We start from the raw sequence: 22,652 nt of genomic DNA on the forward strand, positions 1-22,652 counted from the left end.
GTAGAGTTATGGCGATTGGAGGGTAGTAAGCCAGTTGAGCAGAGTAATATTCCAGCAGAGGTGGGAGAGTTGTTGGAGCGTTTCGCCCCAGTTTTTCAGCTGCCAGCAGGGCTGCCACCACAGAGAAGCAAGGAGCACGCCATTGTACTGAAAGGGGGAGCAGATCCAGTTAGTGTGCGGCCATATCGATATCCTCATGCTCAGAAGGAGGAGATTGAGAAGCTAGTCAGGGAGATGATGGAGGCGGGGATCATCCAACCTAACGTGATCCCTTTTTCGAGCCCAGTACTATTGGTAAAGAATAAGGATGGTAGCTGGCGATTTTGTGTTGATTATCGGGCTCTCAACAAGGAGACTATTTTAGACAAATTTCCAATCCCCGTTATTGATGAGCTGCTTGATGTGTTGGGGGGTGCTACAATGTTCTCCAAGCTTTATTTGAAGTCAGGGTATCGCCAAATCCGGATGAAGAGGAAGGACATTCCCAAGACTGCTTTCAGGACTCATGAGGGACACTACGAGTTCTTGGTGATGCCGTTTGGACTCACCAATGCTCCTTCTACATTTCAGGCTCTGATGAACCAAGTGTTTCGACCCATGTTGAGGAGGTTTGTTCTAGTGTTTTTTGATGATATTTTGATCTATAGCAGGTCCCTACAGGAACACTTGGAGCACTTGAGGGAGGTGTTGAGCACTTTACAACATCATCAATTGTATGTCAATCAGAAAAAAGTGTTCTTTTGCTCAAGGAAGTGTGGAATATTTGGGCATATTATCTCAGCAGAAGGAGTAGCAGCTGACACCCTTCCAAGGTGGAGGCCATGACGAGCTGGCCAACTCCTAAGAACCTTCGGGCTCTTCGGGGCTTCTTGGGACTCACAGGTTACTATCGGAAGTTCATAAAAGGGTATGGATCTATTGCAGCTCCACTCACTGAGCAGTTGAAGAAAGACAGCTTCAATTGGGGACCAGAGGCAGATAGCGCTATGGAGGCTTTGAATAGAGCTATGGTTAGTGCCCCGGTGTTAGCATTACCGGATTTCGAGCAGCAGCTTGTGGTGGAAACTGATGCATCTGGTTTGGGGTTAGGAGCGGTTCTCATGCAGCAAGGGCGACCCATAGCTTTCTTTATCAGGCCAAGTTATTAAATCAGGAGAGGCAACTCAAATATGTATAATGAGAGAGAACTGATGGCCAATTGTTAAGAGCCATTCAGAGTGGCGACCGTCACTTGTTGGGAAAGATTCCTTGTTGAGGTACATGATCAATTTAGGAGTCTAAATAATTTGGTTGGAATGCAACGTATGAGTGACAGAAGAACACCAGAGATGGCTCTCCAAATTATTGGGCTATGATTTCGAGATTCAGTACAAGCCAGGGTTGGAGAATAAAGCTGCTGATGCCTTATCCAGGAAGGTGGAGTGCTCTCAACTTATTGCCACATCTGTGCCTCAGTTAGTAGATTGGGGGAATTTGAGGACAGAAAATACGACTAGTGAAGAATTGGGGAGCTTCAGAGAGGCCATTAGGAAGGGGGAGGAAATACCATCAGGATATACAGTGGAGGATCAGCTTTTGCTACACAGAGGAAGGTTAGTGTTACCTAGGACCTCTTCCCAGATTCCACTGATACTTCGGGAGTTTCATGCCAGTGCTATTGGAGGAAATTCAGGAGGGCAGAAGACCTATCAGAGATTGGCTAGAGAGATATACTGGAAGGGGATGAGGAAAGATGTGGATGGTGGCCCAGTGTGATACTTGTCAGAGGAACAAGTACCAAGCTTGTGCCCCTGGGGGACTATTGCAGCCGTTGGAGCTACCTGATTAGGTTTGGTCAGAGGTGACTATGGACTTCATCGAAGGCTTACCCAAGTTAGAAGGCTACACTGTCATTCTAGTTGTAGTTGATCGGCTTAGTAAGTATGCTCATTTCATACCCTTGAGACATCCTTTTAATGCCACTACCGTTGCAGTAGTTTTCATCCGAGAGATTGCGAGGCTTCATGGCTTTTCTGAGTCGATAGTCTCTGACAGAGATAAAGTGTTCCTGAGTCACTTTTGGAAGGAGATGTTCAAGTTACAAGGGACACATTTGAAGCGCAGTTCAGCCTACCATCCACAGACAGATGGCGCAGGTCACACCTTACCTTAGATGTTTTGCAGGGGAGAAGTCCAAGCATTGGGTAAGATGGTTACCTTGGGCTGAATATTGGTATAACACTTCATTTCACAAGGCGGCGCAGGTCACACCTTTCAAGGTGCTTTATGGAAGGGATCCTCCAACCCTGATACAGTACAAGCCTCATTCTACATCAGTGTCATTAGTGGAGCAACAATTGTCAGAAAGGGATGAGATCTTGGGGGAGCTGAAGAACCACTTGTTACGAGCCCAGAACATCATGAAGCAGGCAGCAGATCATCATAGAAAGGATGTTCATTTTGAGATTGGGGAATTTGTATACTTGAAGTTGAGGCCTTACAGGCAGAATACTTTAGCAAGAAGGCTAAGTGTGAAGTTGGCCCCAAGGTATTATGGCCCCTATGAGGTGGACCAAAAGATCGGGAAGGTAGCTTATCGCTTGAAGTTACCACCCACGACTACGATTCATCCAGTCTTTCATGTGTCCCAGTTAAAGAAGTTCAAGGGAGATTCTGTACCAGTCGATACTTTACCGCCAACATTGTCTGAAGATGGTACAAGTCTATTAGAGCCTTCTGCATTGAAAGGGGTTAGACATACTGAGGAAGGAGGGAAAGAAGTTTTGATTGAGTGGAAAGATCTACCGACACATGACGCTACTTGGGAGACCTATGAGATCATACAAGCCCAGTTTCCCGCTTTCAACCTTGAGGACAAGGTTAATCTTTTGGTGGGAAGTGATGATGGACCGGACCGTCCGGTCCAGCCCACAACAACACCGGCCCAAAAAGGGCCGGTTCTCACGTACTGCAGGCGGAGAACCCGCCTGCCTGGGCGGTCGGCCGAAAGGGAGAGAGGAGGCGGTTGGGCCCAAGGGGCCCACCAAATTGAAGAGGGAGGACGATGTGTTTGCCCTAGGGGTAATTAGGGGTTTATGGGGGTTTTTTGTGGGAGTTAAAAGGGAGTTAGGGTTTGTTTTGGAGGCATCTTGTTTTGGTGGCTGTTTTTAGTTTCTTCTAATCTAGGGCTTGAGAGAAAGCTTCTCTTCTCGAATTGAGAGCATTGTATCCGTGGAAACTTGCAAGTCTTTTGATATTTAAGTAACCGAAGTGTTTGTGAGTGTTTTCATCCAAGAAATCCTCCATTTTCCCACTGTTTCTGGGCTGTTTTTCCTGGATTCCGAATTTTGCAACTCAAGTTACATCAGATAGATGCGCCAAATCTTCGTACCGATGTCCGCATCAGACTTGTTGTTGTTGTTGTTGAAGTTTAGAGCGATTGTCATATAGTGTTTCTCTTTGTTATATTTTGTTTCGCTTAGAGTGGTTGTCATATAGTGTTTCTCTTCGTTATATTTTGTTTCGCGTTGCTTATCCAGATTAACAGCAACAATAGCTCAGGAATGTTAATTAGAATTAATATGAGAAGAATCTGAAAGAAAAAAATGTTCACTAGGTTCTTTGCGTTACAGAATGCAATTTGAATCAATTAGAGACAATTTAATAAGGAACTTAAAATTTTTTTTATTGAAAATAAAAAGTAATTGGGAATTCTCTGTTAGGGATTTAAAAAAACTTTTTTTTCATGTTTGATCATATTCGGCTTGATAATTGCTATATTTTGCTTTATGTACAAAAAAATATACACATATACATACATGCTTAAATTTACCGGAGATATATATATTATGCCAAGTTTTTTTAGTGGAAAGCTGATGCCGTTACCATTACTAGCTTGAAACTAAATACCTAGATAACCTTTATATAGGTCTGTTTGCTTACTATCAAAGGTTCATTTACCGAGAACTTTGAGCTTGATTGCAGCACCTGTGTGTGAACTCTGTTCCAAACTTCGTCCAAAAGTTGCTTTAAGATAAAATGTTTTGTTTTATAGTCCATTATTAAGATCTGTCATACAATTACGATTCATTACGTTGTTTTCCCACATTTTGGTTCTTTTTTCTGTTCCTGATTCAGAGGTTTCTTCTGTATTGTTGATTTTATATTCAGTTGTTATTCTTGTAATTGGTTTACTGGTTGGCGGTTGTTCCATGTAACTATTCTGTTGGTCTTCAGCAATTGGGGATGAAATTTAGCAATTTTGGTTTATGTGATTGTGCTGATGGAAGATTTCTGATGTGTATATATTTTGCATGTATATAGGTCCATATGTATACCTATATTGTTAACGAGACAGGTGTAGACAAGTGCCCATATACATATGTGGACATACAAATTTGTCAGCATGTGGTTCCCTCCAACATTAGCTCATAGTATCATCAACCTAAATTGCTTGCTTTATTGATCAATCAAACAATTTCAGCTCTAGTTAAATTGTAAATTGTGAGCTTTTTGCTGCTGCTCTACCGATCCAATTCTCATCTCATGACTTGTGAGCAGTCTTCTGTGAAAATTGTTCCACGAACTGTGCTTTGTGTACAATGCAGGGTTCTAATATCTATATGAACAGGCACGCCTTCCTGAAGCTCGAGTTGTTTACTGCTCAGCAACCGGTGCATCTGAGCCTAGGAACATGGGCTATATGGTCCGACTCGGACTTTGGGGAGATGGAACATGTTTCCCAAGATTTCATGATTTTTTAGGTTTGTTTTTTTGGTTCATTTTCCAAATTTTCATCATTCGGGTCATTTTACGTTAAAAATAAGATCATATTGCCTGAGGATTTAGTTTAGATTTTTTGGTTTCTTTTGTTAATCATAGATGAAAACCAAAAAGCTTCTGATTTTCTGTTTCTGTACTTACAGGTCCATCTGACATTTAGTCATTGTTTTTTCTTGTCTTGTAATATTTTAAATTTTGATGAAAAGTGAAAACTCTATCATTGAAATTCCTAGTGTAATGATTGAGTTATGCATCTGAAAATAGTATTTATTGAATTGCTGAGTTGCGTCATACTGCCTTGGCTTAGTACTGCAACATGTTATTACTATTCTACTTGGTTCTCTTTTCTCTTAAATTTGCCAACTCTTTAGCAGGTTTTGATACGAGAAGGTAATATTACATCCTTTTTGAAGTTCAACTGCTGCTGTTGTGCATAGTTAATTAATTTAACAGTTTGATTTCCTCTTTAATAGCATCTTAAGAAATTCTTTGTCCAGGGCAATGCTTTTTTTTTGGTTTAAAAATAGCAGAGGCAAAGAGCTTGCTATGGCAAACTAGACGAAAGGGAAATAGTCTATAGAAATGTTTTTGTGTTTTGGCAGCATTCCTTTTTTTTTTTTTTCTTTTTTCCATTCATAGTCACAGTTTATCCCGTTTTATTTACCTCTGCCAAATTGTGCAGGAGCTCTTGATAAAGGTGGTGTAGGAGCATTAGAACTTGTTGCTATGGATATGAAGGCAAGGTTAGATTTCTATAATTTTGATTAACAAACTTCTCTTTCAAGATAGATATCTAGCAACTGATGCTATTTGATCTTAGGGGCATGTATGTTTGTCGTACATTAAGCTATAAAGGAGCGGAGTTTGAAGTGATTGAGGCCCCATTGGAGGAAAAAATGATGGTATAGGGTTTACTTTTGTACTTTGGCATCCTGTTTGTTGATTACAAGCATTCAATTGAATACTTATTTTTGTTTTTTGAAATTCATTTCAAGGCAATCCTATTTTCTTGCATATGTTATATTATTTGTACTTCTGAAGAATGATACATCAGTTTCAGGACTTGCATTTTCTTTCATTACTGTATGATATGCAGTTTTATTGGCATAAAGATGGTGAAATCTTGTTGGAGTCAAAAGATGAAGGAAACATCTTCTTGTCCTTTATAAAGTTTAATATCTGGAGTGTTGGATCCCATTTTGTCCGGTGGATGATGTCGGGCTGTACTTTGTACCTCCTGTGGACTGAGAATCTGTTGGGAGAATGTAATGAAGTCTGAGTACGAGGAAAATGAGAGATAGTGTGAGTTTAGATAAAATCTTTTTTATTTCGGCCAGAGATACAAGAATAATTGTTGCAAACTTGATCCAAGCACTGTGATTTTGATAATAACAAACATTACTGTGTCTGCTATTGTTTTCTCCTAATTCTATGATATTTTGGTCTGTCTTGTATGTACTAATGTTTCAGGAAATCAGTCAACTGTTCACTTGCATTTCTGATCAGCTCAAGGCTGGGTAGACTAGGGTTCAGTTGATTTTCATTTTATTTTGTTTATTTTGTTTTACTTTCTTGAGTTGTATAATGTAATTGGGTGGATATCATTGCTGAGTAACCTTGCACACATAGGGGGAGAGAAAAATGATTTTTGAGAGTTTTTTTAAGTACATCGTACTGTACGATGTTGTTTCGTACTGTACAATTTTAATTCGTATTATTCGATCTATTGTGCTATGTCAAAACCCTAGCCGTCAGCGGTTAAGAAAGATATTAATTATATGCTGATCGTACAGTACGATTTGGTTCGTATAGTACGCCCTGATTAAAATCTTTCTTAATCAATCCATCGATATCAAGAAATCAAATCATGGATAATTATTGTGAACAATTGTACTATAGATACAGTTCGTACTTTACGATTACCCGTGCCAAAATTGGTCGTCCCAGAGATCGTACCAAACAAAATCTATAATTTTTATGCTGATCATATTGTATGATGTGCACAATCTTGGACGATCGACAATGTACGAAGTTGGCTATCCCAAAGTTCGTTCCAAACGAACAGAAGGAATTTCTACAGTTCGTATTGCACGATGTTTTGATCGTACTGTATGAAATGCTAAAGGTTGAACAATTCGTCTAAACGATCTTGTTGGACGAGTCTAAATTATACTGATCATACTATATGATATGTGTATCGTACTGTATGAACAGAAGGCGGATCTCTTGTAAATTAGGGTTTTTTGAAGCCCACTACATAAGGTTTTCTAATACTCCTATTAGAAAATCTTTGGCTGTTGAGAGTTCAGGAGAGAGAGCCTTGAGGGAGAGAAGGAGAGCTTTGTGAGAGAAGAGAGGGAGATTTTGATGCATTTTAATATTTTCTTGCATTGTTTGTTTTGAACAATACTAGTTATGTTTTCTATTTTTTGTTTTATTTTTATGCTATCCAATGATGGTGGTAAATCCTATGATCATGGTAGGAATTAGTTTGGTTTATGCTTGCCTTGGGTTTGCCGGTTTTGGGGTCCAACTTGTCCTTTGGGGCTATTTACTGATTTCGAGTGGGCCTTGGCTGTTTTCGGTTTGAGCTTTAGTTGTTGAAATTCTAGTGGTGCCAGCTCATTATTATCAAGTGGAGGTGTAGCTCATTATGAGCTGATATTTGGTTATGAAATTTAATGTTTAGGAGCTAGATTTGGTGAGTGGAACTTCTTCTTTCATATTCTACTTGAATTGGGGCTGCTGCAGTTTTTTTCTCTGGATTTATCTTCCACGGTTTGCTGCTGCTGTTGACTCCTCGGTTCTTTGCCCCTTTACTGCCGTGATTTCCCCCTTTTTCTCCCGTGGAATGACTTTGGCTGGTCCCGATTTTTGGCTCCTGGTTTCCTGTGCTTGGCTGATTGGAACCGTGGCCTCCTCCTTAAGAAATGTTGTGACTCTTGGGATTTCAGCAAGGTGACTTTTGGCCTTTCATTTCTATTATTTTTATATGGGGGTTTGAAGGGTTTTTGGGCTGTTAAGTTTCCCCTCTATTGCCTATATATATGAGATGCTTTGAGATGAAATGAGTGGTGAATATTGAGAGCAAATTGCTATAACCTGCGGGTTCTTCTTGGAAAAGCTTGAGAGCTTTGTCCACTTCTTCTTCTCATCCCCTCCGAAAATCTTGCGAGCTCTTTCCAATCTTTCGTCTGGGCTTCAAACCTCTTTCTTCTCTACGCAAGTTCCACTCCACTTGTATCTTTCTTCTAGTTCCGTTGGTAAAGTTTGTTGGCTGTTTTGGTGAAGTTGTTGGCTGTTTTGGTGGCATTTGCTGGAGGAGTTTGGTAGGACATTGGAACCCCTTTGCAGTGGAGGACCCTTGGTTTGCATATCTAAACCTTATTTTAATATATATTCCTACAATCGGTGCATGTGAGGAGTCCTCTAGTAGGATGTTCTGAGGATAGCGTTTGTTTGTTTTTTTTAGTTTGTTTCTTTTGCTAACTTTCTTTTGCTTTGGTTGTTGGATGATCGCTTCTTTTATAATCTGAATTTTAGTTGTTTATTTAGCCTATTTTGTTCTCCAAGTGGTGTCTTAAATTTCTAAAAAGTGAGTCTTGATTTTCTTTGTTCTCTCCTTGTGTTTTTGTTTCAAGTTTGCATACATCAGATTTTGTGAGGGAGAAGTGAGGGGATTCACAAGGTTGATCTAAGCAAGAATCTTGCCTAGTACTACAAGCGTCTGCCTGGATTATCTGTGGCTCTGGAGAAGAAGTGTGGTTCTTTGATCATCACAGGAGGGTGAAATAGAGTTGATGTTCTCTGCATGTAAAAGAGTCACGGTTCTCTGCCGCACCAGGAAGGTGAAGCAATGTCTGTACATGCTTCTCCGCCTTACTATGGAAGCAAAATGAGAATCACAATACTTGGAGAGGGAGTCTCCGAGGAGTGGACGTAGGTCAGGTTGACCGAACCACTATAAATTCTGGTGTGTTCATTCTTATTATTTTTTGCACTTTATTTTTTGTAATTATATGTGGTTGAAAAATCTATTTTATTTTGTTGTTGTGAAATTTACTTTTTTCGTATCCACTGTATCGATTATCGTGTGTGGCTTTGAAATTTTTTTAAAGAAGTTCTTTTTCACTAAAGAATTTTTAAATTAACCAATTCACTATCCTCTTTGTTAGCCTCGAGCTAGTTCTTTAGGGTTTCACAACCCTCACGAACTTTCAATAATGAAAGTGAGCTTTTATATATCAGAGCTTATGTTAGAAAAGGGAAAAATGATACATCATCTCTCTTCTCTTATGGGTTTTTTATCTCCTTGTCTCTCCCTACCATCTTCCTTTTATAGGGCTTGAAAAAATATAGAGAGTGTCCTTGGTATGATAACTACCCCATCAATCTTTGTTATAGCTCGACCATTAGGGCTGAGTGGAAGGGTGACTCGAGAAGGGAAGTTGAGTGGGCTTGTAGAGGCTCATCAATGTTGTGGGCTCCAAAAGTTCGCGCCTCGGCCTCTCCATGACCCCCTTTTTTGTGTCAGTGAGGAGAGTTTAACGAGTTTAGATTTTGGGATAAATTTTCAAAAGACAGATTGATTTTTAGATAAAATACTACCCAAATATTTTGCCCTTATTTTTACGAGGACTTTATGATTTGAGTTCTGGTTTCTTATAGGCGCAAGCATCTATAGTTAATCACCCCTCTCGATAACGAGAGAGAACTTTTAATTATGGCTAATCGTTGAATAGATTTGTAGTATCCAATATATAACAATAGCATAATTAAATATTGCAAATCAAAAATTTATCACCGCACACTTAAAGTGGATGGTAGGGGGAATGATGATGAACCCAATCCAGATCTCATGGTTCCGCATCTTGGGTCATCATGGCTTCTAGTCTACTAGTTAAAGGAGGTAGTCCAACCAACCTTACCGAAGGATCCTTGTCGGCAGCTATGGGTTGGCCTCACAATTAATTTGTATTCATTCAGTCATGAATAGTCAATGCTAAATTCAAACTATTAAATCCTATCTATATAAATGATGTTCCAAGATAAGATGAGAATATGGTATGTAGAATTAGATGTAAATTTCTTGTTTCTTATTGAATGTAGTTTGCAGTTTAAGTTTTGTGGGTGTAAACAATGTCCCTTAAACATCATGTGTTGTTTTGTGCATGATCCTATTACTATAAATCCTCTTAGAAAACAAGTATATGAGCACACTTTGTTTTCAACGTTTGATCACTGATGGTCAAGAATTTTATTGCCATATCTTTGAAAGATTAACAAACATAACCATTTTTGGCCATGCTTTATTGATTTTCCTCTTTTAGTTTCTTATACTATTGCTATTTAGACAAAGAAGCATGGTCTTCGTAATTTTGGATGTGTAGAAGAGAATCAATTTTTTTATGTTTTTATTTTTTCATTCTTTAACTAAAGATGACTACTTTGTGGTTTATCCCTCAAGAAAGTTGCAATGGCTTTTAGCCAATAGAGCATTATAGTACATGCCCATATTTCCTTATATCAAATTCCTATGCCAAGAGAAGGAAAGAGGTGTGAGTGCCATCAAGCTATGAAGGTGCGGTGAAGATGTTGTTTACAAATGTACCACGTATTGGTAAGCTTTTGATAAGGTCCCAAGAGAAGTGCTCTGGAGAATTCTAGAAAAGAAAGGAGTTAATAGTGCTTATATTCTAGTAATTAAGGGTATGTATATAGGAGCTGTTACTAGTATGAAAACACATGGTAGTTTGACCAAAATTTGCCTATTTCAATTGGATTACATCAAGGATCAACTTTATGCCCATATCTTTTTGCTTTAGTCATGAATATTCTTACTAGACATTTGCAAGAGGATGTACCTTGGTGTATGCTTTTTAGTGATGATATTTTTCTTGTTGATAAGAAAGAGAAGGTGTTGATGGAAAACTTGAATTATAGAGGTCAACCTTACAGTCTAAAGTTTTTCATTCGAGTAGATCTATAATCGAATACATTAAGTGCAATTTTAGTAGTAATAGTCTAATAGATCTTGTGATTGGATTGTAGCATTAGGTGATCAAGTTATAAAAAAAAGTGCACGTTTTGGATATCTCGGGTCTATTGTTCAAAGCGATGGTAAAATAGTTGAGGATATTATTAGTAGAACTCAAGTTGGATGGTTAAAGTGGAGGATGCATTGGGCTTGTTGTGTGATAGAGAAGTACTATTTAAACTTGATGAGGACATCCGACCATGAAAGTTTATCAGAGGAGCCGAAGATCGACGACCATGATTGTACTACTTTATTTTGAGTTATTATTTGTATTTTGATTTGTTTATGCATTTTTTCGTTTTTACCCTCACTTTTGGGAGTAAAGTAGGCCTATGTGACCCCAGTGGGCACTTTTGTCATTTGTCCTATTATTGTATTTTGATTATTTATTGCCCCCTTCTCTTCTTTTTGAAGGGATGGATGATTATTAAGAGAAAATTCTGCACTTTGTTCTTAAGAGTTTTGAGAGTTGAAGTCCCTAAGTGAGGGCTATGTACTACCCACCAGCTGTAGGAAACTTTCGGGCTCGTGGTTTGATGTCCCTAGGTGAGGGCAAAGTATTAACCATCAGCCGCAAGAAGTGTCTGAGCTCATAATTTATCTTCTCTACCGACTCCCTTTCCTCCTCCTCCCCTAGCCGCCACCTTCATCTCGCTCTGATACCATTCCTCTTCCCTCAGTCCTTCCCCACCTCTCGGCCCAACTACCTCCACCAAGCTGCCGGCCTCAACTTTCCCCAACCTTTGGCCGAACCCTTCCCCCACCCGACCATCAGCCCCACTACCTTCCTAGTCGCGACCACCATCCCTCCCTATCCTTAGCTCCAAAATTTTAAAACCAAGCATTGATTACTTTCCTAATTTAAATTCTTATTAATTTGAAAAGTCAAAAGATTTAAATTTAAATAGTTTTGAATTTGAAATCTCTTTCCTAAAAGAAAAGAGTTATGTTAGGAAAGCTCCTCCAATAATGTTATTTGAAATTCAAATAGATAATTACCATGATTTTTTTCCCTAATTAATATTGCAAGATTGGCAAGTCATTAAAGACCCCACCTTTCCCCTTTGATTTCAAATTTTAAATTTCAAACACATAGTCTCTACTTTCCATAATTAGCACATTTTAAATTAAGAAGGTTTTCAAATCAGCTTTTAATTTATTCAAAATATGAAATCATTTTCCTAAAATAACATGAGCTATATTAGGAAACCTTCCCCAATCATGCCATATTGAATTTAATGGGAGATTTGCCTTAATTTCCCCTCCCATAATTTATAGCCTAGGATTGACAAGTCATATAACACTCCAATCAAGTTCCCATCGAAGGGGCCAGCCCCTCCCTCTCTTCCTTTCCCATTTTGCTCCGCCCAATTAAGTCTCTCAATCAATTACTCCAAATTAACTTCAGATTTGAGATTTGATTTAATACCTATTTCCTTAATTGAGATATCATAATTGGCAACTCTATTAAATCAATAATCCCACCCCAATCATGACTAGCTTGGTTCTACATCAAAACCGAAGTAAAAAAATTTATAAGATGGTGGTGAAACTTGTAATGCTTTATGGCGCAGAATGTTGGCCATTAAAAGAGAAGCATAAAATTAAGTTCAATGTTGTAGAGATTAGGATGATTAGTTGGATGAGTGGCTTTACACTTGGAGATAGAATACGAAACAAATATTTTAGCGAAAATGTTGGAGTAACTCCAGTGGCAGATAAGATTACAAAGAGTCACCTTAGATGGTTTGGTCACATAAAATGTAACCCTTTTGATGACCCTGTTAGGACTTAGGAGAGTAGATGTATTAGATCCAACTATATTAAAAAAAGTAGAGTTAAACCTAAAAAGGCTTGGTCAGACAGTATTAAAAATGATTTTTTTAATTAGGTTTAAATAAGAATTTAACTCTTAATAGTATACAATGGAGGAATAAGATTCATGTTTTTAACCCCACATAGTGGGATAAAGGCTTCTTGTTGTTGTTATTTTTGTTCTTATTGCTATTTTCTTCTTGTTATTTTTCCCTTTTTTTATGGTTTATGATTGTGGGCTTGGTGGAAGAATCCGTCTTAACAAATTGCTTGGACGAACACAACAATTGCCACCCCAGTAGGTTATAATAATTTCTTTAACTACGTTTTGTTAAATTGCTGCCACTTCAGGATTATTCATCTGACTGCATTAATCAAGCGCTTATTAAGTCTCCGAAGCTAACAAAGGTCAATAATATATGCTTGTCTTGGGATTTAAAGCATGCGAGGGTTGCTTTAAAGAAAGAGATTGTGTGAAATTTTGAAAAGAAATGGTTTGTGAAGAAGATAATTAAAAAAAAAAAAAAAAAAAAAATTGGGGGGGAAAATGGAAAAAATGAATTAAAAAAAAAAGGTTTGTGAAAAAAAAAAAAAAAAAAAAAAAAAAAAAAAAATTGTGTCGGATAAGTGTAAACATGAATTAAAGAGAATAGTGCATGTAAATATATCCTATAGATAAAACTTCCATGCACATTGATGGCATCACACATTCATTTTTACGCCCAGTGTTTGAAATATTTCCTTTTTCTTCCTCCTATAAGTTTACCTTTGATTTGTTAGGATATGTATAAAAAGGCAGCAGAATTCTGGGCAGAATTACGAGTTGAACTTTTATCAGCAAGCGCATTCCTTCCAGATGAAAAACCCAATTCTAGTCAATTGTGGCGCTTGTACTGGGCCAGTCATCAGGTAACTTATTGAGACATGACAGATTTTCTAAACATAAATATTTCTAATTGAATACTGATTTTATTGTTCTTGATTTATGTTTTGTATACCTAACTCATTCTAATTCAGTATTTCAAATGTGGTGAAGATTTATCCTTTGACAAATTCCAATTAATTTTTTTGAATCATTCTGTTTGGCAGCGTTTTTTCAGGCATATGTGCATGTCAGCTAAAGTGCCTGCTGCTGTGAGATTAGCCAAGCAGGCATTAGCAGAAAATAAATGTGTGGTCATTGGTCTTCAGAGCACTGGAGAAGCACGTACTGAGGAAGCTGTGACAAAATATGTGTGCTACTTTTCTGCATTCTTTAGTCGAGCATTATTTTTGCTTTCAGCCTTCCATGTTCTGTGCATGATCCAAGTAGAGTTCATCTTTCAACTTTTTGTGTTCACTGGATCTTCCAGGGTTTAGAGCTTGATGACTTCATATCAGGACCACGGGAGCTCTTGCTCAAATTGGTGGAGGACAACTATCCTTTGCCTCCTAAGCCTGACATTGCTCGAAGTATGCATCCATGCTGTACATGAATCTTGTGTTAGAATGGACTGCTTAGTAAAACCCTTTTATTCTGCTCTTGTAACAGGGGATCAGAATGTGAAAGAGCTTCACCGGAAGAGGCATTCTGCGACACAAGATATATCATATAAAGGGAGAGCAAGAAAAGCTTTGAAATGGAAAGCAGAAAATGATGATTGTGAAAGTGATGATGAATCTCTGAGTGAGTGCGTATGATATCATGCACAAGTGAATTTTATTTCTTAGATCGCTCTTCTTTCTCACTCTCTCATTGCTTTTCTTCTCACATGCACCGCTCTCAATGTCTAACAACTCAAAATACAAGAGAAAGCCAAGTAAGTAACTCCAAGGGACGTAATCCTTCAGAAAAACAAGAAAAGAAAACTGTCCATTTCATCTTGTTGTGCTGCGGCGCCAATTTTGGGCACTGCGGTGCTCAAACCTCTTTCTTGATTCGCTGCGGCACTGTATTTAAACCATTGCGACGCTCCACTCTCTGTCGTTCAGCATTGGGGCACTTGGGAACACAGCGTTGGGGCACTCGGGTACTCTGCGCCCGCGGTGTTGTACAAAAAAAATTTAGGGAGTAAACCCCATGCACCCCCAGCAAGCACGATAAACTTGAGGTCCGAGACGACAAAACAATCCAATCAACAACATCATATTCCATACATAATAATCTCTCACTTGGAAACTGATTGTTATAAATCTTTCTCCCAATCTGTAACATTAATCGTAATACCTATAGTGTGACTATCAATCTTTCAAATCAATCTGAAGTGCTTAAACTAAACTAAAATAAACTATGATTAACTTAATAAAATTAAAAGCTATAAAAAGAAAAATAAATTTCCTGTAACCTGTAAAAATTTGGACTTAAAATTTTTTTCCTTTTTTTGTTCATTCGTTTTGTAGGCTTATTCAAAGTTAGGTTCCTATAACATGATGTTTTTATTATTATTTCATTGCTGTAATCTTTTAGTGATAAATGTGTAGTCATCTTTCAAATTTCCACTTGAGTTATCCGTGAGTGGATACAATTTTTGTTATGTTTTCTTTCATCGATAATAATTATTTCATATCTTTAAAAGGTTAATAATCTTTCAAGGTTCATATCCTTAAAAGGTTGTTGAATGAATATAACTATATTAAGTGTTTTAAAACACGTACTGTAGACATACTGTGACTAATGCGGTTTATCATCTATTTTTTGTGTCTTTCTTTAATTTATTTGCACGGAAATTGAATATGGTCAACACACTAGGAATTGTGATTGAAACTGCTAATAATTTCCTAACTTGCGACTAAGTTGATTGACAAGTACATGTATATGTTAGACTGGTCCCTATTGGACCAGTCTAGTCGGCCCCTTGCCAAGGGCCGGCTCATGTGTCTAGGAGGCGGGCAGTAAGAAAAAGGGAGAGGGGGCCCACTAATTCAAATTCAATTATTTTGGAGCCAAATGAGGGGCAGCAAGGGCAGATTTGTCCTTTGGGGATTACTTGATTAATTGCATGCTTTAAGTAGGAAGGAAGGATTAGGGTTAGGGTATGCTTTGTTTTGGTGGCTAATTTCTGGAGTTCTTGTCTTGGCCTCTTGGGCCCTAGATTCATCTAGGGATTGGGAGAGAACGATCCTCCTCTCGAATTGAGGATCAATTGTACCTTGCTTTATTGCTTCCGTTGTTTGACTTCCATCCTAAAAAACGGTTGTTTTGCTGTTTTTTCAGTTAGATTCTTGAAGTTTTTCCTCTGTTTTCATCAATCTTGTTAGGGTTTATTTGAAATATTCTAATATTTCCTATCAGTATAATTGTAGAAAATGTAGCTTCTGTAAGAGCTATTACTTGCTTTGCTGTGTCCTTAGAAGAAAATTTTAGAAATATTTTTCTCTGTATGTATTTATTGTTGATAACTCTTGCTAATATTGCAGCTGATTCTGCTCATGAATCATCCGAGTCTGATGAGGAGTTTCGGATGTGTGAAATATGCAATAGTGAGGAGGTGACTTGCTTTTGATTTGCTGCCATATATTATAATGTCTATTTGAAAAATGACTAATGTGTTTGCTTGAAAAATGACTAATGTGTTTGCATTATAAAAGGAAAAAAAGCTGTTGCTTCGTTGTTCCTGTTGTGGACAACAAGTTCATCCTGCTTGTTTAGTGCCTCCTTGGATGGATTTGATTCCTGATGAATGGTCATGCTACTCATGTAAGGAAAAAACTGATGAGTATCTTCAGGCTAGGGATGCTTATATTGCAGAACTATTAAAGAGGTGTGTTCTTGAAGTAGTAATGATTGTAGTCGTAATAACTACAAATTTTTGGTGATTGCATGACATTTACTAAGATTTTTAATAAACCTGATCAGGTATGAAGCTGCAAATGAACGGAAGTTGAAGATTTTGGATATAATAAAGTCCTTAGATCTTCCAAATAATCCTCTTGATGACATAATTGATCAGGTAAATGTTTATAAACTGCTCGTTCTGTCAAATGGTTTAAGGAACACCATAGTCAACTACTTATTTCTTGTACATGTCTCTAAAGAGGAAGAATCCATCTAAAGCGGAAGGTTTCAAATTTGAGATCCATCTTCTGTTGCGGCAAGTCATATGATATGAAAGAATTTCCTAATTTAGATCTTTTTGTTTCCATCTCAAATGGAACAGCTTAATGAAGCTCTAAGCCTCTAATTTCTAGATTTCCATTTCTAGTCTATCTGCTGCAATTTTCTATGTTCTAATGGTTTTATGACATAGACTAGTGGCTAAGTCTGCTGGTGATTTCAGTGTGGTGCCATGACCACAAATTTAATACTACAATTTTACATACCCTTCTACTGTAGGACCATTACTCCTGTTATCATATATAAATGACAACATTATTTAAATTATTTCTATTAGGAATATGTACTATAGATTATTATAAAATTTTCTTATTAGGAATATGTACTATATATTATTCTAATATTTTCTTATTTTTAAGGATGTTATCTTGTTATATTTTTCTATATTGTTTTCTTCTCTCGCCATTACAGAGCACATATATGCTTTTCTAGTGTGTAATATCTTTTATGATTTTATTCTTCTAACATTGTATCAGAGCCATGATTTAGAATCCTCTCGATCTTTTGTAACCGCCATCTTACCCATGCCACTAATATCTCCAAGTTGACATCGGAGAGATTGGTGCAATCCACTTGAGATGAGTTGAAGAATGCAGCTTGGCTCAAAATTTTACTGTAATAGGTTCAAGTTGACCTTAATTTGATTAAAAAAATTCAGTGTGTTTTGAGCTAGTTTCAAGGTTTGAGTTCTCTTATCTATCCAAACTTCAAGCTATTGTTTATATGGTGTCCATCTTTCTGAATCATGCATGTAAATTAGTTGTATTATCTTTTTGTTATGTGCAGCCAAGTTTGGCAAACATTTTCAACTAGTTTTCATGTTTTATTTTCCACCATACAGATTCCAATGTCATCATTATCATATTAATCTATCCGCTTGACCTATTATGAATTTTGATGTCTATTCAACACTTTTTAAATCAGCTGTGTTCTATATTTCTAGCTTGGAGGCCCTGAAAATGTTGCGGAGATGACTGGTAGAAAGGGTATGCTTGTGCGAGTGTCTGGCGGAAAAGGTGTTGTTTACCAGGCACGAAACACGTAAGGCTGGATGAGTGTGTTTTAACATTTCAGCTTTGTTTTCTCGTAGGCCAAATACTACATTTTCCATTGCAGGAAAGAAGTAGCCTTAGAAATGGTAAATATGCATGAAAAGAAATTATTTATGGATGGTGACAAGTTAGTTGCTATCATATCTGAAGCTGGCTCTGCTGGTGTTTCTCTGCAGGCAGATAAAAGGGCATTAAATCAGGTTGTATATCTTTGACTTGTTCTCTTTTCCCATCTTCAATTTGATTGAAGATCGCTTGCATTCTAATGTTAGGTTGTTGTTGTCAGAGGAGAAGAGTTCATTTAACGCTTGAGCTTCCTTGGAGTGCTGACCGTGCCATTCAACAATTTGGGAGGACACATAGGTCAAATCAAGCATCAGCACCTGAGTATAGGTTTGCTTGTTTTCCTGCTTGCATTTCTTAAACTGTTTATATGTTCCTCTGGATGAATTTTGCTTTTTTAGATTGAAGGAGCACTTGTTTGTTTGTTTATATACTTATGGCAGCTACGTGTTTTTACAACTTGACATGTAAATAGGAAGAAACAACTACCCTACTTAATGCTACAACAACGTTTTTTTAATACATAATACTCTAGCATAGTACTAAGTATGAATGTATATTCTTGTAACCTTATTTATCATGTTTGTGGCGTAGTTTCTTTTTTAAATTTAAATACTTGGGTGTCTAATGGTCATAATACGGAACAATATCTTTAGGCAATAAATAATGTCTCTAATATCTAATAGTTATGATATGGCAGAAGCAGAGGTCCGCTTGGAGCAGGCCCAGGATCTGCTGGACCGGTTGGCTCAGGTGGGGCCGACGAACAAGGAGAGGGAGGTAGTTGAGGGGGTGGGGCCTAACAGGGAATTAATGCATAATATTAGGAGGAAATCAATTAGGAATTAATGCATTATATTAGGAGAAAAATCAATTAGGAAATCCTTTCCTAATTGAATTTTAAATTGAGGAGGGAAACACTTTAGAAAGGAGGCTGATTTAGGAGGGAAGGAGGAAACTTATTTTAGTCTATAGTATGGTTTATTTTATTCTTTTACATATTTTTGTTTTGAGTGCTGTAGTTCTTTGTGTGAGGGATCATATGTCACGACTCGGCCCGGTAAACTCGCATAGGCGAGGCTGGAATAAGAGTCAGACGGTAAAATTTAAAACATTTACATAACATAATTAAAACATCTCCAAACATATAGAAAGAGCCACTAAAATATTTCAAGTAATTTTTTTTTTTACTTTTCCTATGTCATTCATAATATCAACATAAACATAAAGGTTTAATACATAAATGGATATTCAAAAATCTACCTATTACATGCCATCCTGAATCCATCTATCACTGTCAAAAAAATAAAAAAAATGAAACTTGTCACCTGTCGTCTCCCTACAACGGTAAGTAAAAGGTGGGTTATCCGTCATTATCGCTTAACAGATTCTCCCGGAAAAGATTCCATAAGTTGGATGAGTCACAACCCAGTAAATAAAATGATATTAAATTAAATTTAGAGTCAAGTGAAGAAGTACAACATATATATACTTCTAAGTAAAAATACAATCAACATGTCATGATATAGCAGTTAAAATAAAAATGGCTCTAAGTCAATCTATATGTTCTCTTTCTTTACATAAACTTGCAACCTTTTTTCATTAAGCATTCATAATTCATTTGATACCTCTTATACCTATAACATAATGCATGACATCATAGTAACATAATCTTAATCACACGGTACTGAAGTATCATTTGTCTTATACTGATTAGGTACATTTTTCAATTGGCAATTCTTTTACAATTTGGCTCTGAAGAACCTCTTTACCATTGGCTCAAAAGAGCTCCTTTACCATTGATACTTCTCATCAAATATACACATGCAAACATTCAATGTTTATCAATAAAAGGGACTTTAACGTGCCATTCATGTGTATAGTCTAATGTTCCCATATGTTGCCACATGATTGCATAATTTCATAAGGAGACATGATTACATATGCATTACATATAAAAGGAGACATATGCAATACATATAAAAAGAGACATAAGTTTTGTACTTTCTACAATCATTACATGAGAGAGATGCATTTGCATTATGTATTCTAAAGTATTCATGTAAGAACATGTTAAGCCACATATGAAGGTACAAATTGCATTTAAATGATAAACTAATCACATGAGAGTATAAGGCCATGATATCTTTCGGAAAGGGAAGGATTTTTCAAATTTAAAAGAACTATATTTTACCTACCCTACTGAGGTGTGTGACTTGCCGATTGCCTTATCGAATTCTTCCCTTTACACATTCAATATCTAAAAGAAACATAACAAAATGCGTAAATGTCACATGCCTTAACATAAAATTCTCAAATCCCTTGACTATGAGAATAAAGAACCTACCCATACATTTTTCTCAAACTTCCTAATTGAACCATTTCCCAATTCAAAATTAATCTTATTCCTAATTTCTCAAAATTTGTGATTTCATCAAAACCTTAACTTTTTGGGAATCCTCTTTTTTGTCCATTACATAACACATGCTTAAGGAAACCTCCCATACACTTAAGGAAAATACAATAAATTTTCGGATTAATCTAAATGAAAATTACAAAAAATAGCATTTTGTGTAAAAACCCTGATGCAATCAAAAATTTGGGAGAGGGACCCAAATTTTTGATCACAAAAACATTACCTTACTAAGATAATAAAAATTCAAATAACTTATAAAAACTAGACTAATTAGACAAATAAACTAAAACACCATTTTCATATTATAAAAGGACTTACAAACAAAAACTCTTACAAACGACGCTTACAAATGACACCTAAAGTTGCTTTCCAAGAGAAGGATACAGGTGAGGTGGCACTTGCGGATAGAAGAAAGAGATTAGGAGACGAGACGAAGGTTGGAAAGAGCCCGCAGGATTTCCATAGGAGGAGGGGAAGAAGATTGGAAAGAGCCCGTAGGATTTCCAAAACCAAAAACCTCTCAGGTTTTCTCTCCAAAAATAACTCACATCAACTCTTTTTAACAGCCACAAAACATCTACTATTTATAGACCTAAGAAAGGAATACAAATAGCCACTAAAACTTAATTAAAAGCTAATTAAAATAGGAAGATAAAAGGCCAAAAGGCACCTAAAACTGTAGTAGGAATCTTCCCAAAAATCTGTCCAAAAACAGCCCAAAAACTGTTCAATTTCTGTCCCAAAAATCTGTTCATATTCCCATATAAAAGCCTTAAATTTCCTGCACAGGAATTCCAAACAGCAAAGCAGAAAAAGTCACGGTTTCAGCATGGAGAAACCAAACAGCACCACAGGAATTAAGGCCACGGTTTCCAGCACAGCAAACCCCAAACGTCACAGCAAATCCAAGGAGAAAAGGCCACGGTTTCAGCACAGCAACAGGGAATTAATGCCCCACGGTTTCAGCACAGCAAACCCCAAACGGCACAGCAAATCCAAGGAGGGAATTTCGGTTCCAACAGCCAAGCACAAGAAACTAACAGCCACCATTAAAGCACCATGAAGGCCACGGTTCCAACAGCCTAAAGAGGGAAAAATAATGCAGCAGCTCAAGAGGCAAAGGAAGAGGAAGAGACAAGTTCCACTCACCTAATATCTTACACCTCATAATGAATTTAGAGCTAAACATCAGCTCATAATGAGCTACTCCTCCACTAGATATTAATGAGCTGGCACCACTAGAGTTTCAACTACATAAGCTCAAACCGAAAATAGCCAATGCTTGTGTTGACCCCCCCCTTGCATACATCAGCAGCGCTGGTTGTTCTTCATGCAAAAAATCAAAAATTATATGCTTGTGGCCTTTGTTGTTTCCATGAACTTCTTTGGCATTTACAGGGTGATGAGGACATCCACAGTCGTTTTCGACAAGTATATCAGCCCAGGAGGCGCAGATCGATGGCTACGATCCACAACCTTTATTTTGATGCTTAGTTTTATTTTGATATTTATGTATTAATTGCTATTTACGATTTTACCATTTCTTTTGAGTTGTCTTGAGTTGTAGTCCCACAGCATTTGCGCCATTGTATTTTTGTTTTTTTGGACCTATATATTGTGGCCTCCTCTATTGTATCAGATGATGATTAGTGAATAAATTATATTTTCTATTGTTTAATCTTTAAATGAGTTCATGCTAGGAGAGACCCTTAGTGGGTGAAAGCAGTACTCGTCAACCTTCGGAGGATTCCAAGGTTCGCGGCTCCGATCTTCTTTTCTTTTTCTTCTTTCCCCTCTCTTCCCGCCTCATCTCCTAGCCACCTACCCGCCGGTCTCCTACACCTCGCCCGCTTCCCCTCCTCACAAAACTAAGCCCCCCATCTCCTGCCTACCGGCCTTCTTAGCTGCCCAAACTGCCGACCACCAGTCCAGCCACCGGCCGGCCCTCCCCTCTCCTCCTCTATTTGTTCCACCCACCGGCCCATCCTCCATAGTCCCCCAAATTTAAATATTGAAATTCAAAAAATTCTGTCATAAATACTTTCCTAAATTATCTCTATGTGATTTAGGAAAGAATCCATGTTGGCAATCAATTTATTTTGAATTTCAAAACTCCTTCCTAAGAAAGTTAAGTCCCATTTGGAAGTTTCTTATTATTTGAATCAAATCTGAGATTAAATTCAGTTTTGATTAAAATTACATTAACTTCCTTGGGGCCCACATATTAAACACAAAACCCCTCTCTCCCCTCTCTACATGGCCGACCCCTCTCTCTCTCATAATTTCTCTCTCCAATCCCATTCATATCCCAATTAATGCTCCCTTAATCCCCTCCCATAACCGCCAGCCTCTAGCTCTAATTTTGGGGATTTGAATTCTTATTAATTTTTCCTCCCTCTCTAATTCAAAAATCTA

General features: G+C 37.4%; 1 protein-coding gene across 4 annotated transcripts in view; it reads left to right on the forward strand.

Moving 5' to 3' along the window:
- LOC110102830 (protein FORGETTER 1) overlaps positions 1-22,652 on the forward strand; it is a 72,617-nt gene that overhangs the window by 20,897 nt on the left and 29,068 nt on the right. For all 4 annotated transcript variants that reach the window (XR_003701647.1, XR_003701646.1, XM_020831313.2 and 1 more), the window contains 13 exons: positions 4,610-4,742; positions 5,444-5,504; positions 5,582-5,663; positions 13,394-13,522; positions 13,703-13,846; positions 13,966-14,065; positions 14,145-14,279; positions 16,010-16,080; positions 16,181-16,353; positions 16,449-16,542; positions 17,650-17,747; positions 17,823-17,958; positions 18,045-18,151. Coding sequence is in view for 2 of the 4 variants with exons in the window: in XM_020831313.2 (XP_020686972.1) it covers positions 4,610-4,742; positions 5,444-5,504; positions 5,582-5,663; positions 13,394-13,522; positions 13,703-13,846; positions 13,966-14,065; positions 14,145-14,279; positions 16,010-16,080; positions 16,181-16,353; positions 16,449-16,542; positions 17,650-17,747; positions 17,823-17,958; positions 18,045-18,151 (1,463 nt within the window). In the remaining 2 variants the exon portion in view is untranslated. The remainder of the gene's footprint in view (positions 1-4,609; positions 4,743-5,443; positions 5,505-5,581; positions 5,664-13,393; positions 13,523-13,702; positions 13,847-13,965; positions 14,066-14,144; positions 14,280-16,009; positions 16,081-16,180; positions 16,354-16,448; positions 16,543-17,649; positions 17,748-17,822; positions 17,959-18,044; positions 18,152-22,652) is intronic.

Source organism: Dendrobium catenatum, unplaced genomic scaffold (assembly GCF_001605985.2).
Source record: "Dendrobium catenatum unplaced genomic scaffold, ASM160598v2 fragScaff_scaffold_920, whole genome shotgun sequence".
Classification (NCBI taxonomy): domain Eukaryota; kingdom Viridiplantae; phylum Streptophyta; class Magnoliopsida; order Asparagales; family Orchidaceae; genus Dendrobium; species Dendrobium catenatum.